The sequence below is a fragment of the Erithacus rubecula genome (assembly GCF_903797595.1).
Source record: "Erithacus rubecula genome assembly, chromosome: 20".
Classification (NCBI taxonomy): Eukaryota; Metazoa; Chordata; class Aves; order Passeriformes; family Muscicapidae; genus Erithacus; species Erithacus rubecula.
Genome location: NC_136672.1, coordinates 10,584,794 through 10,600,930, shown reverse-complemented (window position 1 = coordinate 10,600,930; position 16,137 = coordinate 10,584,794). Strand labels below are relative to the sequence as shown.

The window sequence follows — 16,137 nt, the reverse complement described above, 5'->3', positions numbered from 1 at the left end:
CCCCTTGCGCGGGCGCACGCCGTGACGTCACGGGGGCGAGGCGGCGGCGGCGGCGGAAGCGGCGCTCGGGGCCGGGCAGGGCCGCGCTGCCGCCCCTCAGCCGCGGCCTCGGCCGGAGCGCGCCATGAGCTGCCGGCAGCCGCTGCCGAGCGAGCGCGGAGCCAGGCAGAGGTGCGTGAGGGCGGCCCGGAGCGCTGGGGGGGATCAGCGGGAACCGGGGCTGGAGGCTGCGCGCCGGGATGCGGGGAGATTCCCGGAGGCGGGAATGGGGTAGAAAGGACCTGAAAAGCCTTCCCGTGGCAGCGGCACCGAGCGCCGGCTGCTCCCGGCCCAGGAGGATGCGGAGCTCGGGGAGCGGCAGGCGTGGGCCAAGCCCGGCAGCTGAGCCGGTTATAAATACCGCCCTCCAGCCTGCTTTGACTCATTCCAACACGGATTAATTTTAGGCGCACCAAAACAGCTCCATCCTGTGGTTTTGGGGTTTTTTGTTGGTTTTTTTTTTTGACTTGTCACGTTTGTGGGGAGAAGCGTTGGATGCTTGTGTAGGAATTTTGGGATGTCCCAGAATGTGGCGGTGGTTTGGGGTGGAAGGGGCTTCATCCAGTGCCATGGGCAGGGACACCCCCCACTGTCCCACGTTATCCCTGAGTTCTTCCCTTTATCTCCCCTAATCTGGGAATATCAGCACTGCCCTCACCCCATCCTCCTCCCTCAAACTCTGCTTTGCCTTGATGCCCGCTCAGATTTGGATAAAAATGAGGTTAAAACTTGTACCCGGCAGTGCAAGGTGTAATGAGAGGGTGGCAAAACATCAGCAACAGGGAAGAGTTTGTTTTCCACGAGGTGTTTCCTGACAAAACCTTATTTCCACATGGGAATGTGATTGTTTTGGGATGTGACTCGACTCTGAACACTGTCAGAGGGGGGAGTTGTTGGAGATGTGGCACTGCCACTGTCCCCAGCCTGCCAGGTGTCACTCTGAGCCCAGGGATTATTTTTAGATGTGCAAGGCTGACAATTGTTAAATGGGTTTATTTGGGTTTAATGTGAGTCCACGTGCCTTAAACTGATGGGAAACATCTTGTGAGAAGCAGGATCCTCTTCTCAAAGGGGAATCTGAGAGGCCACAGCACCTCAGGGGTCTGGAGACATCCTGCATTCATTTATCAGCTGTTCCTGCTTTTTTTGGGTGCTCTCAGAAGGCAGATGGGTGAGCTGATGGTTTTTTTTCCCCCTGCAGGAAGAGGAGAAGGAATGGCAATGAAGATGATGGGCATGTTCCCCAGACCAAACGTAGCACCAGGAATTCTGTCCTGCAGGACTCGTGGGACACTGAGGTGAGAGCCTGGCCAGGCACATCCACTCTCCTTCCAGCAGCTCCTGGCTTATCCTGTTTTCAATTTTATTTTTTTTTTTTTGTTTCATCTTTATTTCATAGCTTTGTGTGTGAGGTTTGACTTGGTGACATCAGGGATTGAAATCAGCACTGATTTGGAAATCAGCATTTCCACTGAGCCTGGTTATCCCTGAATATTTCTGGGAGGAAATTGCAAATCCTGCTTTGCAGCACCCAGGGAAATATTTTCCTGCTGTTTCTGCTTTTGCTGTGTGGGCTGAGCTGTGAGCAGAGCTGAGGGGGTGAGGGTGGAGGTGTCCCTGTGCTCACTCTGCCTGACCACCAGCTCTCCTTACAGTCAGGTGATTATTTGTGGGAGAAAGACAAAACACATTCCAGGCAGCCCTTATCTGATGTGGAAAAAATGCTCTGCTAGAGCTGCTCAGTGTAAGCAAGACTTCTTCACAGCTAAAACACTCAAAATTCTGTAGTTTTTTCTCATATTTTCCATTAATTTTTGCTGGATGTGAGATAAACTCTCTTGTTTTCTTACCCTTCACCAAATTCTCTCAGTGGAATTTGAGATTTCCTTTTTTTCCAAAATAAAAGCAGCTGATTTCCCAACTGCTGCCAGATTTCCTGAGATGTCACCTGGGTGAATCACCTGAGAATTCACTGTGAGCAACATCCTTGTGTTCAGAACATTCATGGAAAAGAGGGTGCAGAGCAGAGGCTCCCTCTCTGCAGTTAATGAAATGAATTTCTTTGAAGGTTTTGGAAATACCCTTGCTTTTGAAGATGGATTGTAATGAGCCCTTACAGTCTGAATTATCACAGAATTAACTCAATTATTCAACAGCTCATTGTACTCCACAGTAAATATTTAGTTGCTTTGTAACTCTGAGCTCTTTTATAATCTGGAAATGGTTTCAGATGGATATTTCTACCTTGCTGTTGTGAGGGTGGCTCTCTCTTCACCTGGGATAGGAATCACTGCTGGAAATGCTTTCAGAGCTGCTGTCCATTGTGCAGGAATTCTCTGGGATGGCTGCTGCTGTGTTCCCAGCAGGGACACTTTGCATTTTTGGGGTGTGATGGGGAGAGGCAGCCCTGCTCTGCTGCCAGCTGACACTCAGTCACTTGTCCAACAGGTCAAACCCCTCCCTGTGTGTAGAGTAGTTAAAGGCTAAAGCAGCTTTAGTGTGGAACAAGGGATTGGAGTGGGAGTGATGAAATTAAGGATATCAGGAAAACCCCCTGATGGTGAGTGCCAGAAGCACCTTTGCTTGTTGTGTCAACAGCTGGTGTTTGGGCAGAGCCACTAAAAGCAGGGCTGGCAGTGGGTTGGTGACCTCAGCCAGGGCAAGGTCACTGCTCAGCCTAACACAGATCTGCTTCTTGCATGCACTTGCCTGCTAACAGGCTGGTTTTAGCACCTTGAACCCTGCTGGGAGGCAGGAGGGGCTGTCACTGCTGAGGACTGGACACAGCTTCTCAAACACCCCAGTTCCTGGGGCTCAGGATTCCCAATGATCTCTCTCGATTTTCTCCTTTTTCTTTTTTTTTTTTTGGCTTTTCTTGTTGGATCCCTGAACTGAGCATGACCAGAAATTCAAGCCACGAGATTAAATCTGTATTATTCCAATATTTGGTGAAAGATTTCCTGTGGCAAAGGGAGAGATCCTTGTGCTCATTGGGCACACATCCAACTGGTGCTGCCTGGAAACTCTCAGCCAGCTGGGAACACTTGTGCTGAGTTTCCTGATGCTCTGCTGTGTGCAAAGACACCTCTTGCTGCTTAAAAAATCTTGAAATATTGGGATATTGCTTGGGAAAGAGGGAATGGGAGCCATTTGTGACTGGTGAGAGTTGCTTTTCATCTCAGGGCATTGCAGAGCTGCTGGTGGTGAAACATTCCCCAAAGTCCTGATTCATCTGGCCTGGTTTGGTCCTCTCAGAGCACAAGCTCAGGATGGCAATCAGGCAGCTGCATTTCAAACAGGACTTGGCTTTTGACAGGGTCTCTTCCCTTTTTTAATTTTTTTTTTATTTTGTCTTGCACGTTTTGCTCTGGAGGATGAGGTGAAGGGAGGTTTTTTCCTTAGTGGCAGCTCAAACCTGGGCTGTTCTGTGATGTTATCCCTCAGTCCCTGAGCCCACTGCTCATCCAGATCACATCCAATTCCAGAGGATTTGCTGTTCTCTGCCCTGGATTATCCTTTCACCCAGGACAGGCAGCACCCCTCACTTCCAGCTTTCACAGGATGGAAACAGATTCTCTGCAGTCTCCCCAGTGCAGTTTTTTGGCTGTGAGGATGTGCCAGTGCTGCTGCCTGGGCTGGCAGAGCCCTGGCCTGGCTCCATGGGCAGCTCCAGCAATGTTAAACATTAGCAAGGCACAGCCTTTGCCACGGAATTCCACTTCCTGATCAGCCTGTCCTCCCTTTTCCAGGAGCTCAGCCGTGTTGTTTGCCCAATATTTGGTTAGAAATCCATTGCTTGTGCCCAGATCAAGCCAGGAGAAGCTGTGGTGGATCCTCCAAGCTGAGAGAAGCAGCAGGGCAAAGCCTTTGCTCTCCTTTTCCCAGGGAAGGAAGCGAGTCTGAGTGTTCTGCCTGACCCTTTCCTTCCTGGATAACTTCTGCAAACCCCAATTTCTCACAGTTCCTCTTTGTTCTGGCCAGGATTGAAACACCACCAGGTTCTGAACAGAGATCAAATCAAAGTTCTTGTCCCCCATTATCCAGAGAAGAGCTGGACTTCAGTTCTAACTAAAACCAGATCGTGGCTCTGTTAAACTCCTCTTGAAGTTGGGAGCAGCAGGGGCTGAGTGGCTTTTCCTCCAGTTCCTGTCACGAGGGATTGTCCCAGATCTGCACATTTCACAGGACTTTTGTTTGTTTGAAAACTTGTGAGGGCTAATGAGCTCAGTAAACCTTGAAGATGCCCTTTTGATAGTTAAAGTATTCACAAACGTCACTGGACTCCTTTCAAGCTTTGTTGATGCCCGACTTGATGACTTTAAAGATTCTTTTCCTCACTGATTGTGGTCCCAAACGCTTCCCAGAATGTGCAGCACAGCCCGGGCACAGGGTGGTGGGCAATGCGGGGGTGCCAGAAATCAGAAATAAAGAGGGTCTGACAAAGCCCATCTGTCACCAGCCTGAGGTGTCACCAACCCGTCCCAGCTTCACCAAGTCTGAGCTGCACAAACCAATGGCTGCAAACAGCTGGGAAACGGCAGCAGCAAGCGCGGCCAGCCTCTCACTCGGCTCTTTGCCTTCATTTGCAGAAGGTGCCTGCAGCGAAGCTCGCTAAGGAGCGCAGACTAAAAGGAAACAAAGTGCCCAGTGCGGTGGGTGACTGTGACTCTTTGTGCTGCTCTGCACGCCCCAGCTCCTCCCTGAGCCTGCCCTGCCCCTCTCCGCCTCTCCAGGCTCGCGAATCCGCCTCTGCTCCCTCGGGAAGCCGCCGGCTGTTTGTCTGTCCTCGCAGCCCGCGGCCCTTGGCTTGGCTCGCTGCGCTCCCACGGAGCTGCAGCGATTTCGGTGCTTAGCGAAACAAAGGAATTAGTCAGGGTTGGATGGTCGGGATCGATGGTGGAGGGGGCAGGGGGGAGGGAGGGAGGGATGTGTTCACCCTCCCTGGCACTGCTGGGGGCACTTTGCACCATTCCTGATTTATTCCAGAGTGCTGGGGGCACTTTGCACCATTCCTGATTTACTCCAGAGTGCTGGGGGCACTTTGCACCATTCCTGATTTACTCCAGAGTGCTGGGGGCACTTTGCACCATTCCTGATTTACTCCAGAGTGCTGGGGCACTTTGCACCATTCCTGATTTATTCCAGAGTGCTGGGGGCACTTTGCACCATTCCTGATTTACTCCAGGCAAGGCCTTTCTGGAGGTGGTGCTGACTGGTAAATCCCTGAGGATTTTGTGAAATTTGTCCTCTTCTGCTGTGGCCACAAAGCTGTGACTTCTGTGGCTTAATCCTTAGAAAAATTTCGATTTTTTTAGCTGCTGTCACTTATTGTGTCTGCTTCTATGAATTATTTATGAGGTGGCAGAGTAGCCACTTGCTGTTTGACTCATCCAGATATTTGCAGGTCCTGACCAGCAGATCCCACAAACTCAAATATTCCAGCTGGAACTAATGGAACCTTTCCTTAGCAGCCCTTAAAATGGTGTTTTATGCCTTTGAATCCCTCCTGATGATGGCAAATGCTCTTCCAGCCATTCCCATGAATGTGGTTATCCTAAATGCTGACAAATGAGCCCTGGCCTCTCACTCCAGTCAGATGCTGAGTTCTTTTTGCTGCATGAGGAATTATTTGGTGCCTGTTGCTCTTTCACTGTCATGTCAAGTAAATTGCTGTGGGATTGCTCTGGAACCCTTCCAGTTAACACTGCTGTGGAGCACTTAACTGGGAGAAGAGTTCTTGATGTTAGAGTGCTCAAACACTCCAACTGGCTGTGGTGTGCATTTGTTTCTCACAGCCTCTTGCTTTGGATGCTTCAGATCTCACTTTGTAGGAAAATGCTTTGCATGGTGCAGAAGTGCCAGCCCTGCCCTGCCTGTGCTCACACCTGCAGCTCCCTGGGAATGCTCTTTATTTTCCACCCCCCATCACTCCAGTGCAGGGGAATGGGGGCAGAGCTGAGGGGTTTAACTGGGAGGGATTGAAATCCAACATCCCAGAGGTCACTGGACCCTGGGTGAAGGTTTGTCCCCCCCCTCCAAAGTGCCAAGGTGGATTTCTTCATTCCATCAAGCTGGAAATGTGCAAGGGAGGGATTTATCCAAAGCTTTGCTCTCTGTGGGGTGAGGAGGAGGTGTGTGATGTTGCTGTTCACCCTCTGTGTGTGTCCCAGTCCTCCAGCAGTGACAGTGGCAGCAGCAGCAGCAGCAGCTGCAGCAGCAGCAGCATCAACAGCCCTGAGAGAGCCGAGTCCAGCCTGAAGGCCAGCATTGGATCCAGCCCTGTGTCCTCCCAGCCCTTCCACGAGCAGTCTGCACTAAGCCAAGGTCCTTACTTCCACATCAACCAGATCCTGAAGGAAGCTCATTTCCACAGCCTACAGAGCCGGGGACGCCTCCCTACATGATGACCCAGCAGCTCCCTGCCTTCTGTGAAGGGACAGCACTGTGTAGATTTGATATTTCAACTTCAAAGTTTGTTAAAATGGAATTGCACAAAAATTGCCTGTTGCCTTTTCAGTCTATATTTGAAATAACAGGTTAACAGGAGATTGTTTACTTGTGGTTTGCTGCACTATTGCAATGCAAAAGGGGCTTTGAAGCAATTTTTATAGGATTCTTTTTGGGGTGGTTCTAAAGGAGACTGAGGAGTCCACATGTGTGTTATAGGATTGCAAACTGTCCAATTCCAATCGACTGCCTAATCTGTTTGTTAGCAAGTTGTTGCTTTCTGTAAAGTTCTCTTAAGCGTTCCTCTTCAGTTTTATAAGTCTTTTTTTTTTTTTTTTAAATTTCAATAAACTAGTTAAAAAATGATTTGGCAACATAATTTTTTGAGCATTTAGAGTTAGTGAAAATAGGAGCAGCGAGTGTAGGTGCTCAGGCCTGTGAGCTGCCACCCAGCTCAGGGTGATGAGGCTTCTCATGAGCTTCACTGCTGCAGGACTGGAAGGGAAATGTGAAATTAGAGCCAGGACAGGTCAGGCAGGTGCTGCAGGGGCCACTCACAGCAGGGTGGTGGTGCCTGGAGGACACAGCTGTCTTCTCCTGCTCCAGCACCCCTTTCCAGCTGTGAAATACTTTGTTTTCTGTTAGTGTGTAGGTTATTTTGGCCTTTTTCTTTTTTTTTTTTCTTTTAACAATGTAAGGATAGGAGGTGAAAGAGCAGCTCCACCTCCGTTCCAGCAGCCAGGAGGGGACAAGGACAATCCAAGCCATGACAGGCTGAGGAAGCACTGCCCATCCCAGAGGTGCCACCAAGGGGACAGAGAGATCTCAGTGAGGACCAGGAGCCAGAGCAGTTTATTGTTTGCAGCCTCACTTGCTCATGGAGAGCCAGCCCAGCTTGAAGAGCGACGGCGCCGCCTCCTCCTCGTGGCTGAGCAGCTGCCGGAACAGGGAGCCCGGCCCTGCCTCCTCCTCCTCCTCCCTGGGCAGCACTGCAGCTGCAGCCTGCTCCTTGGCAAAGACAGCAGTGCCTCTGAGTGTCACAGCACCCTCAGGGCACAGCCACGCCCGCAGCCCTGTCACTGCTGCCTTGGTGACAGTCACAGGGCACAGCACTGGCTGCTGCCAGCAACAGGCAGGTGGCACTCAGTGCTCAGAACCCTCTGCCTCCCAGAGCAGGGGATCCCAGCCTGGCTGAAGCACAGGAGCTGTGCTTGCAGAACTGCAGATTTTAACTTTAAGGAGTTTTAGCATTGAGGAAGGAACAAGCATCTGTCAGGGATCCTGGGAGTGAGGCTGGCACAGGACAGGGGTGTGACAGGACAAGCCAGACAGCACTGCACACTGCTATGCTCTAGTCCAGCTGAGCTGTGAGAGGTGAGGAATACCTTTACTGGGAATCCTGGGCTTTTAAACAGCCCTTCTGCTGGGTCTGCTCCTAAATGCCTCCAACTCATGGAGAGCTGCAAACTGAACATCATCTCAAATGACACTGCTCAAACCAGGCCTTCACCTCTTGGTCTTGGCTCTTTCAAGACTCAACAACTTGTCCCAGTTGCCAAGACCACCAGAGATAGATAATAATGGTAATAAATTAATTGCTGCTTCCCACAGCAGTGAGGTATTCCTTGGCTCTCAGCCAGCACACACAGCTCCATCTAAGCAGATATTTGAAACTGGGGGAAATGGAGCAACAGAAAGATTGGCTGCTAGAGCTCAGCAGCAGGTCACTGCTCACACAGCTGGGGTACCTGAGCCTCCTGGGGGTTACAGGGCAGCATCCCACTGCAAAGGAGTTCAAGCATTAGCTCCTGTCCTTCAGCCTTTCCTGCAGCCCCAGTTCATGACTTGTCTTTGGTGCATTGCCCTCAGCCATGTAAACCTCACTGCAGTGACCCCAAAACCACCTCAGGGGTAAAGGGTGGGGTTCTGGAGGGTCCTGGAGAAATCCACCCCATCCCCTGCTGTGCTGCCATAATGATTTGTTTTACTGGAAATAAAAATCAGGTGAAATAACGTTTGGCTGCTTGCTTCTTTCTGCACAAACTTGAGTGGTGGAGTGACAATGAATACTGAGGAAATATTCCCATTTTTACAGCTCACTCCAAACACCAACCTGGACTCTCTCTGTGCTCCTGGCAGTGGCCTTGCTCCTCCGTGAGCTCGACATGCTCAGGGGCAGAAGTCCAAACCTTAAAGAAATGGAAGGAAGAAATGTGGGAAGAAAGAAATTGTGGGAAGCAGCAATTCCAGAGCAGCTTCCCAGAGGCAGGAGAATGGCTGGAAGAGCTGGGAGCCTCACCTGATCTGGCTGGATGCTAAGGGCAGGATGTTGTGGAGCTCCTGTGAGCTTGGTGTGGCACCCCTGCTCGTGTACTGGTGTTCTGTCCCAGTCAGCAGCCCAAAGAGAACCTGCAAGGCACCAGCACATGCCTGGGTTTGGGGAAAAGAACCTGGAGGGCACCAGGAGCTGTTTGGGTTTGGGGAAAAGAACCTGGAGGGCACCAGGAGCTGTTTGGGTTTGGGAAGAGGAGCTGGAGGGCACCAGGAGCTGTTTGGGTTTGGGGAAAAGAACCTGGAGGGCACCAGGAACTGTTTGGGTTTGGGAAGAGGAGCTGGAGAGCACCAGGAGCTGTTTGGGTTTGGGAAGAGGAACTGGAGAGCACCAGGAGCTGTTTGGGTTTGGGGAAAAGAACCTGGAGAGCACCAGGAGCTGTTTGGGTTTGGGAAGAGGAGCTGGAGGGCACCAGGAGCTGTTTGGGTTTGGGAAGAGGAGCTGGAGGGCACCAGGAGCTGTTTGGGTTTGGGAAGAGGAGCTGGAGGGCACCAGGAACTGTTTGGGTTTGGGATTCCTGCACAGTGGACTCCACACTGGCACACACCATCAGCACTGAGTGTGAACATGAAGTGTGTCCCTTCCCCCTCTTAACTCCTGTGTTTAATTATTCCCACAGCTGAGCCCCAGGCCTGTTTCAGCACTACTTAACCCAATTAGTGTTGCCCAGGCTGCAGTGAATCCTGTTAGATAAAGTTCAGCCAGCCCCACACACTGCAGCCAGCTCAGCAGCTCCTCTTATCTTCAGCTGGCACTGAACATTCCTCCCCTTTCCAAGGAAGTGCCAGTGCTTATCTGGAGGCTTTGAGGAGTTGAAAGGCAGCCCAGCAGCCCTGCTGGAGGCACCTGCAGCCCTGCTGGAGGCACCTGCAGCCCTGCTGGAGGCACCTGCAGCCCTGCTGGAGGCACCTGCTGCCCTGCCCTACCGAGGTTCTCTGCACCAGGCGGTTCAGGTTGCTGTTCAGGTGTGGGGTGAACACGTCCAGGTCAAAGGGGTCAATGTGTCCCTCCAGGAAGTCCATGATCTTCTCAATCCTGCAGAGCAGAGGCTCCTCTCAGGGGTGACACCCTGCTGATGCCAGCTCTGAAGCAGCCAGGGAGTTCCTGGCTGGGTGATGAGCAGAGCAGGAATTACTCAGCAGAGCAGCAGCTGCCCCAAGGGTTTGCAGCTCCTACACAATCCCTGCTCCCAGGGCCCCCCCAAGGCTGCAGTTAACTCAAAGCTGTAACTCCTGGAGGATCCTGAGGGCATCCTATGGACACACAGCCCACAGAATGCCAGCCTCTGTTCTGAGGATAAGCTCAGTTTGTGCAGTGTCACAGCTTGCACAATTTCAGTGCCCCCCAAAGCACTGCTGGAGGATGTGAACCCCAGAATGAGCCATACCCAGAGTCCTGCTTGATCCTGCTGGGCTTTGTGTCCTCACTCTTGGCTGTCAGGATGATGCTGAGGTACCTCAGGTCGTAGAGCAGCTGCAGAGCCCTGCTCTGGGTCAGGGGGAAGCTGTCTGGCCTCTGCAAACAGGACAGGCAGGAATGGGGCTCCTCCCTGGCACAGGGGGGGGATTTGAGAACACCACCCCCAAGGCACAACCAGAGTGTGAAATCTGGTGTCTGCTCCCCTCCTGGACGTGTCCCTGCATTCCCAGCCCACAGCCAGGTACCTTCTCCTGCTTCTGCTCCACCAGCTTCTCGTAGGCAGTGAGCACCTCAGCCATGCAGCTCCTCAGCAGCTCCTGCAGGGTGACCTTGGGCAGGGTGTGCCCTCCCACCCTGTTCAGCTCCTGGCACAGGCTGAACAGGAGGCACTGCACGTGCCACGAGGGCTGCCCAGGAGAACACAGACAATTTCAGCTGCTCTGTAAACTCCATTCCCTTCCACATCCCTTCCTCAGCAGGCACAAAGATCTGCCCCACAGCTTGGCTCAGGCACCTCACAGGGTCTGGTTTACTGACACCCCAGATTTTGGGTTACAGCAGCTCCCAAAGTCCCAAAAAGACTTTACCAGCCACTGCAGTGAGAATTGTGCCAGCACAGACCCTGCTCTGCCCACCCACTCCCTGGGGCTGCTCCCCCCTCATCTCCTGGGCCTCCAGAGTTCCCATCCAGCTGCTTTTTCCCTCAGATAACAGCATTGACTGGGTAAGGCTCAGTGCATTTCCCTGTCCAGCCCCTCCTGTGCTGTGCAAACACAGAGCTCACCCAGGCCTGGCCTCCTCCCCTGCCACCTGCTGTCCCTGTGAGGTCATTCCTGTGCCACCACCACACCCCTGCTCCCTCAGGATTCCAGAGTCCCACTGCTGCAGCCCTGTCCTTCAATGCATCCAACTCCCATGGAATCCCTCTGTGTTTAAATCAGGCCCAAGTGCTCCTCTGGCTCAGTTTTACAGGACCTGAGCCAAGCTTACTCATAGAGATAAACAATGACAATGACCTATTTCCTTCCTGTGACCTCTGTCCTCACGAGGTGAGTATCTCAGAGAGCACCAGAGAGTGTTTGTCCTCTGCTGCTGACACCAAACAACCTCCCCAGCAGCTCAGCAAGTGCTCCAGGCAGTGCTGGGCTCCTGCCACAGGCTGCTCCTCATACCTGCACAGGCAGCCGGATCTTGGATGTCACACTGCTCCCAGACTCTGCTTCCTCCTGGATTTCAATCTCATCCCAGTTGGTGGCCATGGCCAGCACAGAGCCAGCTGTGTCCAGCAGCAATGTGTGGGTGAAGCTCTCAACCAGACTCTGGAGCACAAAAATGAAAGCCCTGATCACAGGAGAGTTCTAACAGGAGCAAGAGCAGCCAGCCCACCCTGCCTGGACCTGCTGCATCCCTGCACCTCCCAAAAATCAACCTTATGGACACCATTCCACTGGAGCCACCCTAAGGACAGCCAGCCCACCCTGCCTGGACCTGCATCCCTGCACTTCCCAAAATGAACCCTATGGACACCATCCCACTGGAGCCACCCCAAGAGCAGCCAGCCCACCCTGCCTAAACCTGCTGCATCCCTGCACTTCCCAAAATGAACCCTATGGACACCATCCCACTGGAGCCACCCCACGTGCCTGAGACCTGCTGCATCCCTGCACCTCCCAAAATCAACCTTATGGACACCATCCCACTGGAGCCACCCCACGTGCCTGAGACCTGCTGGATCCCTGCACCTCCCAAAATCAATCCTATGGACACCATCCCACTGGAGCCAGCCCAGCCAGGGAACCCCTCCCCAAAAAGCATCTCTGAGGAGGGAAAACAGCTCCTTACTTTGCTGACAGCCGAGCTCCAGAGCTGATAAGCCAACAGGCTGTGCTGCAGGAGCTCTGCCTTCACCCCCTGCCACTGGGCCAGCTCAGGGGACAGCTCCTGCCCCTTGCCCTTGCCCAGCTTCTTGGCAGAGCGCGGCTCCTTGGGCTCCTCCTGGCCCAGCACGCAGCGCTGCAGGTGCGGGCACAGCTCGGGCAGGGCCTGGCACAGCCTGGCCATGAAGAGCACAGCGTTGAGCCTGGCATGCCCAGGGGGGTGCAGCTGGCTCTGGGCACTCAGCAGCTGCTCCTGCAGGCAGCCCAGCAGGTTCTGGGTGCAGCCCAGGCAGCGCTCCCGCAGCAGCTCCCGCACGGCGCCCGCGTCGGCAAAGCGCGGGAAGGCAGAGCCGGGGGGCTCCCGGGGGACACAGCCCTGCTGGGGCAGGTAGCACAGCACGTCCTCCAGCCTGGCCTGCAGCTGGCAGTCCAGGGAGGAGCAGAAGCTCTGCAGGCAGGGGGTGAGGGCCTGTGCCTTCATGGCCAGCCCGCTGCGGGGGAAGGGCCCGCGCTGGCCCACGCTCAGCCAGGCCGCGTCCCCGGGCAGGTCCCCGGGGCTCTCCGACCACAGGAACAGAGCCACGTTGTGCTCCAGCTGCATCTGCTTGCTCAGGGCACCGCTGCTGCCCTGCACCTCCAACTCCTGCAAGGCTGCGGCCAGCAGCTGCTTGGAGCTGCTTGAAATGGAGTCGAAGCCTTCTTTGGTCAGGGTCTGCAACAGAACCAGGAGAAAAAAAGAGATTTCTAATTAAACACAGCCTCAGTGCACTGGGGGCTGGGTGAGACAACAACTGGGGGTGCAGAGCAAGGCTGCCCCTGCTCAGCACCCACCTGCAGCCTCTCCAGGAAGAGCTGCTGCAGCAGCTCCTCCCAGAGGGACACAGGTCTGTGCAGCAGGCGCTGGCACACGGGCTCCCAGCTGTGGCTGCTGGACTGGCTGGACAGCAGCTCCCACACGGCATCCCTGATCCCTGCCAGCCCCTTCATGCTCTTCACAAACACCAGCAGGGTCCTGAGCCCTGCCCTGATGTCATCACTGCACCTGCAGGCAAAGTTTCACCTCTGTGAGTGAGGAGGGTGAGGCCCTGGCACAGAGTGCCTGGCTGCCTCTCTGCTTAAATCAGGGAGGATGAGGAGGAATTCACCCACTCACATGCTGATCCACTGCTGCAGGGTCTCCCTGAGGTACTCCTGGCTGATGGGGTGTGCCAGGGTCCGTAGGGCTGGCTGGAATTCCACCACAGACTCGGGCAGGTACTTGAACCAGCTGCTCAGCTTCAGATCCTCCTCCAGCACCCCTCCTCTGCCTGCAATCCCAGCCAGGGATCAGCCCAGCACACAGCACCCTCCTGCCTGCACAGCTGGGCAGGTGCAGGGCTCACCTGCAGGGCTCTGGCCCGTGCTGCTCTCCAGGGTGGAGAAGAGCAATCCACAGGGCAGGGCTGGGTCTGGGGCCATCCCCTCAGGCAGGGTGTAGAACAGAGCGTGGGCCTGGTACAGCGTGGTGGTGAGCAGCTCCATCAGGGAACACACCTGAGCTTTGATACCTGCACCTGCACAGAGGGCACTGTGAGCCACGGCAGTGCCACTGTCACAGCCTCTGCTCCCTCCCAGGGAGGGCAAAGGGGGCTCAGCCTCACACCCCACCCCAACATTTATGGGACTGCCCCGGCCCTGCCCGTGGCACTGACCGTGGTGTGGCTGGTTGAGCAGCTGCTGGATGGCCATTTTCCTGGCCAGCAGGAAGTCAGCCAGGGCCTGCCGTGGGGAGCTGTCCTCCAGCAGCATGATGGCACACAGGGCTCCTGCCAGCGCCGCCTCCGAGCCCGCCCGGCTGCGCAGCAGCGCCCGGCTCTCCTGCAGGATGGTGCTCCTGCCAGGGCAGCCCTGGGTCACTGCTGAGCCCAGACTGGGGTCACTGCTGAGCCCAGACTGAGCTGGGGTCACTGCTGAGCCCAGACTGAGCTGGGGCACTGCTGAGCCCACCTGGGCCACTGCTGAGCCCACCTGGGCCACTGCTGAGCCCAGACTGAGCTGGGGTCACTGCTGAGCCCACACTGAGCTGGGGTCACTGCTGAGCCCACCTGGGCCACTGCTGAGCCCAGACTGAGCTGGGGTCACTGCTGAGCCCACACTGAGCTGGGGTCACTGCTGAGCCCACCTGGGCCACTGCTGAGCCCAGACTGAGCTGGGGCACTGCTGAGCCCAGACTGAGCTGGGGCACTGCTGAGCCCAGATTGAGCTGGGGCACTGCTGAGCCCAGACTGAGCTGGGCCACTGCTGAGCCCAGACTGAGCTGGGGTCACTGCTGAGCCCACACTGAGCTGGGGTCACTGCTGAGCCCACCTGGGCCACTGCTGAGCCCAGACTGAGCTGGGGCACTGCTGAGCCCAGACTGAGCTGGGGCACTGCTGAGCCCAGACTGAGCTGGGGAACTGCTGAACCCAGACTGAGCTGGGATCACTGCTGAGCCCAGACTGGAGTCACTGCTGAGCCCCAAACTCAGCTGGGGTCACTGCTGAGCCCACCTGGGCCACTGCTGAGCCCAGATTGGGGTCACTGCTGAGCCCAGACTGAGCTGGGGTCACTGCTGAGCCCAACTGGGCCACTGCTGAGCCCAGACTGAGCTGAGAATCACTGCCTGAGCCCACCTGGGTCACTGCTGAGCCCACCTGGGGTCATTGCCTGAGCCCCCCTCTCAGCTGGGTCTGTGTGTCACTGCCCAAGTGTGGCTCTCTCCACACTGTCCTGTGTCTGGGTGTTACAGAGATGGTTTCTGTCCCAGCTTCATGGAATGGTTTGTGTTGTAAAGGATCTCCTCAGATCCCTGTCAGTGCTGTGCTGTTACCTGATAGAGACCCCTGATCCTGCAGCCCCCAGGATGTGCTTGCTGACCATGGGATATTCCCTCACATCCCTCCTTCCCAGCCATTCCTGGAGCTCTGTGCTCCCAGCTTTGACACCTGCCACAGCCCAGGGATCCACCTCAGCACAGGCTAACAACTCTCCCACCCTGCCGCATGCAATTCCTGTCCTGCCTTCCCTGGGCTGTGCCTGACAGGGAACAACTTGAGCCGGGAGCGGCTCCAATTCCCTCCCCCAGGCTGCCCTAAGGAGGGGATGGCAGAGCCCAAACCCCTGTGAGCAGCCCGGGCACACACCTGAGGTGGCTGGCAGCCGCCACCTGGCGCAGCAGGATGGGGAAGCGGGCGAGCAGAGCCCCGGGGCGGGCGCGGGGCGGCGGGAGCTGCAGCCGGCGCCGCAGCTGAGCCCCGAGCAGCAGCAGCCGCGCCGCGGGCAGCAGCCGCCCGCGCTCCAGAGCGCCCCACACCCGCTCGGGAACCTCCAGCAGCAGCTTCAGCTGCGCCGCCGCCGCGAAGAAACCGCGCTGGGGCGGCGGGAGGACCTGCGGGGAGAAAGCGGTGAGGGCGCGGGGAGACAGGGGAGGAGAGGAGGGAAAGAGCCCCCTGCCCTCACCGCGCCGGCGGGCCCGGGCCGGGCGCTGCCCCCGCGCTGCAGCCCCCGCACGGCGCCCAGCAGCCGCTCGGCGCTCCGCCGCATCTCGGCGATGGTGTCGGCAGCCTCGATCAGGTCGCGGTAGCGCTCGCCCACCATCTGCCGCAGCTCCTCGCGCTTCTGCTCGATGCCGGCGCGCAGCCGCCGCTCCACCACCCGCAGCTCGGCCGCCGTGTGCGCCTCGAACAGCGCCTCGGCCTCGGCGCCGCGCACCGCCATCGCCGCCACTGCACCGGCACCGGCATCGGGCCCGGCCCGCAGCGCCGCGGCCGCCGCCATCTTGGCCACGGCAACGGCACGGCACTTCCGGCGTCACGGCGGAGCAGCGCCGCCATCTTTGTTTTGGGCACATCCGGGTGCCGTTATAATGACGCCGTTGCCATGTTTGTGTCGGGCACATCCGGGTGCCGTTATCATGGTGCCGTCGCCATCTTTGTGTCGGGCACATCCGGGTGCTGTTATTATGGCGCCGCCGCCATTTTTGTGCCGGGCACATCCGGGTGCCGT

The 16,137-nt window shown here is 56.1% G+C and overlaps 2 protein-coding genes across 5 annotated transcripts; one reads left to right on the top strand and one right to left on the bottom strand.

Annotated features, from left to right (window-relative positions):
• The first annotated feature begins 11 nt into the window (after positions 1–11).
• VCF1 (VCP nuclear cofactor family member 1) lies at positions 12–6,852 on the top strand. Of its 2 annotated transcripts, XM_079323274.1 has the most exons (4): positions 12–171; positions 1,241–1,337; positions 4,629–4,691; positions 6,210–6,852. In XM_079323274.1, the coding sequence occupies exons 1-4, from the start codon at positions 125–127 to the stop codon at positions 6,441–6,443; spliced, it is 441 nt and encodes a 146-aa protein (XP_079179400.1). In that variant the 5' UTR covers positions 12–124; the 3' UTR covers positions 6,444–6,852. The 2 variants fall into 2 exon arrangements, with proteins under 2 accessions (XP_079179400.1, XP_079179401.1); XM_079323275.1 differs by lacking the exon at positions 4,629–4,691 and having other exon boundaries at positions 13–171.
• A 298-nt stretch (positions 6,853–7,150) lies between these two features.
• On the bottom strand, positions 7,151–15,942 carry COG1 (component of oligomeric golgi complex 1). Of its 3 annotated transcripts, none has more exons than XM_079323240.1 (14): positions 15,592–15,942; positions 15,276–15,520; positions 13,806–13,987; positions 13,497–13,661; positions 13,268–13,421; positions 12,946–13,156; positions 12,080–12,826; positions 11,410–11,556; positions 10,483–10,644; positions 10,206–10,333; positions 9,745–9,853; positions 8,786–8,895; positions 8,600–8,675; positions 7,151–7,494 (listed from the first exon to the last, which is right to left on the bottom strand). In XM_079323240.1, exons 1-14 carry the CDS (start codon positions 15,907–15,909, stop codon positions 7,354–7,356), a joined length of 2,895 nt encoding a protein of 964 aa, XP_079179366.1. In that variant the 5' UTR covers positions 15,910–15,942; the 3' UTR covers positions 7,151–7,353. The 3 variants fall into 3 exon arrangements, with proteins under 3 accessions (XP_079179366.1, XP_079179365.1, XP_079179367.1); XM_079323239.1 differs by having other exon boundaries at positions 13,497–13,667; positions 15,592–15,941; XM_079323241.1 differs by lacking the exons at positions 7,151–7,494; positions 8,600–8,675; positions 8,786–8,895 and having other exon boundaries at positions 10,206–10,367; positions 13,497–13,667.
• Between the last annotated feature and the right edge of the window lie 195 nt (positions 15,943–16,137).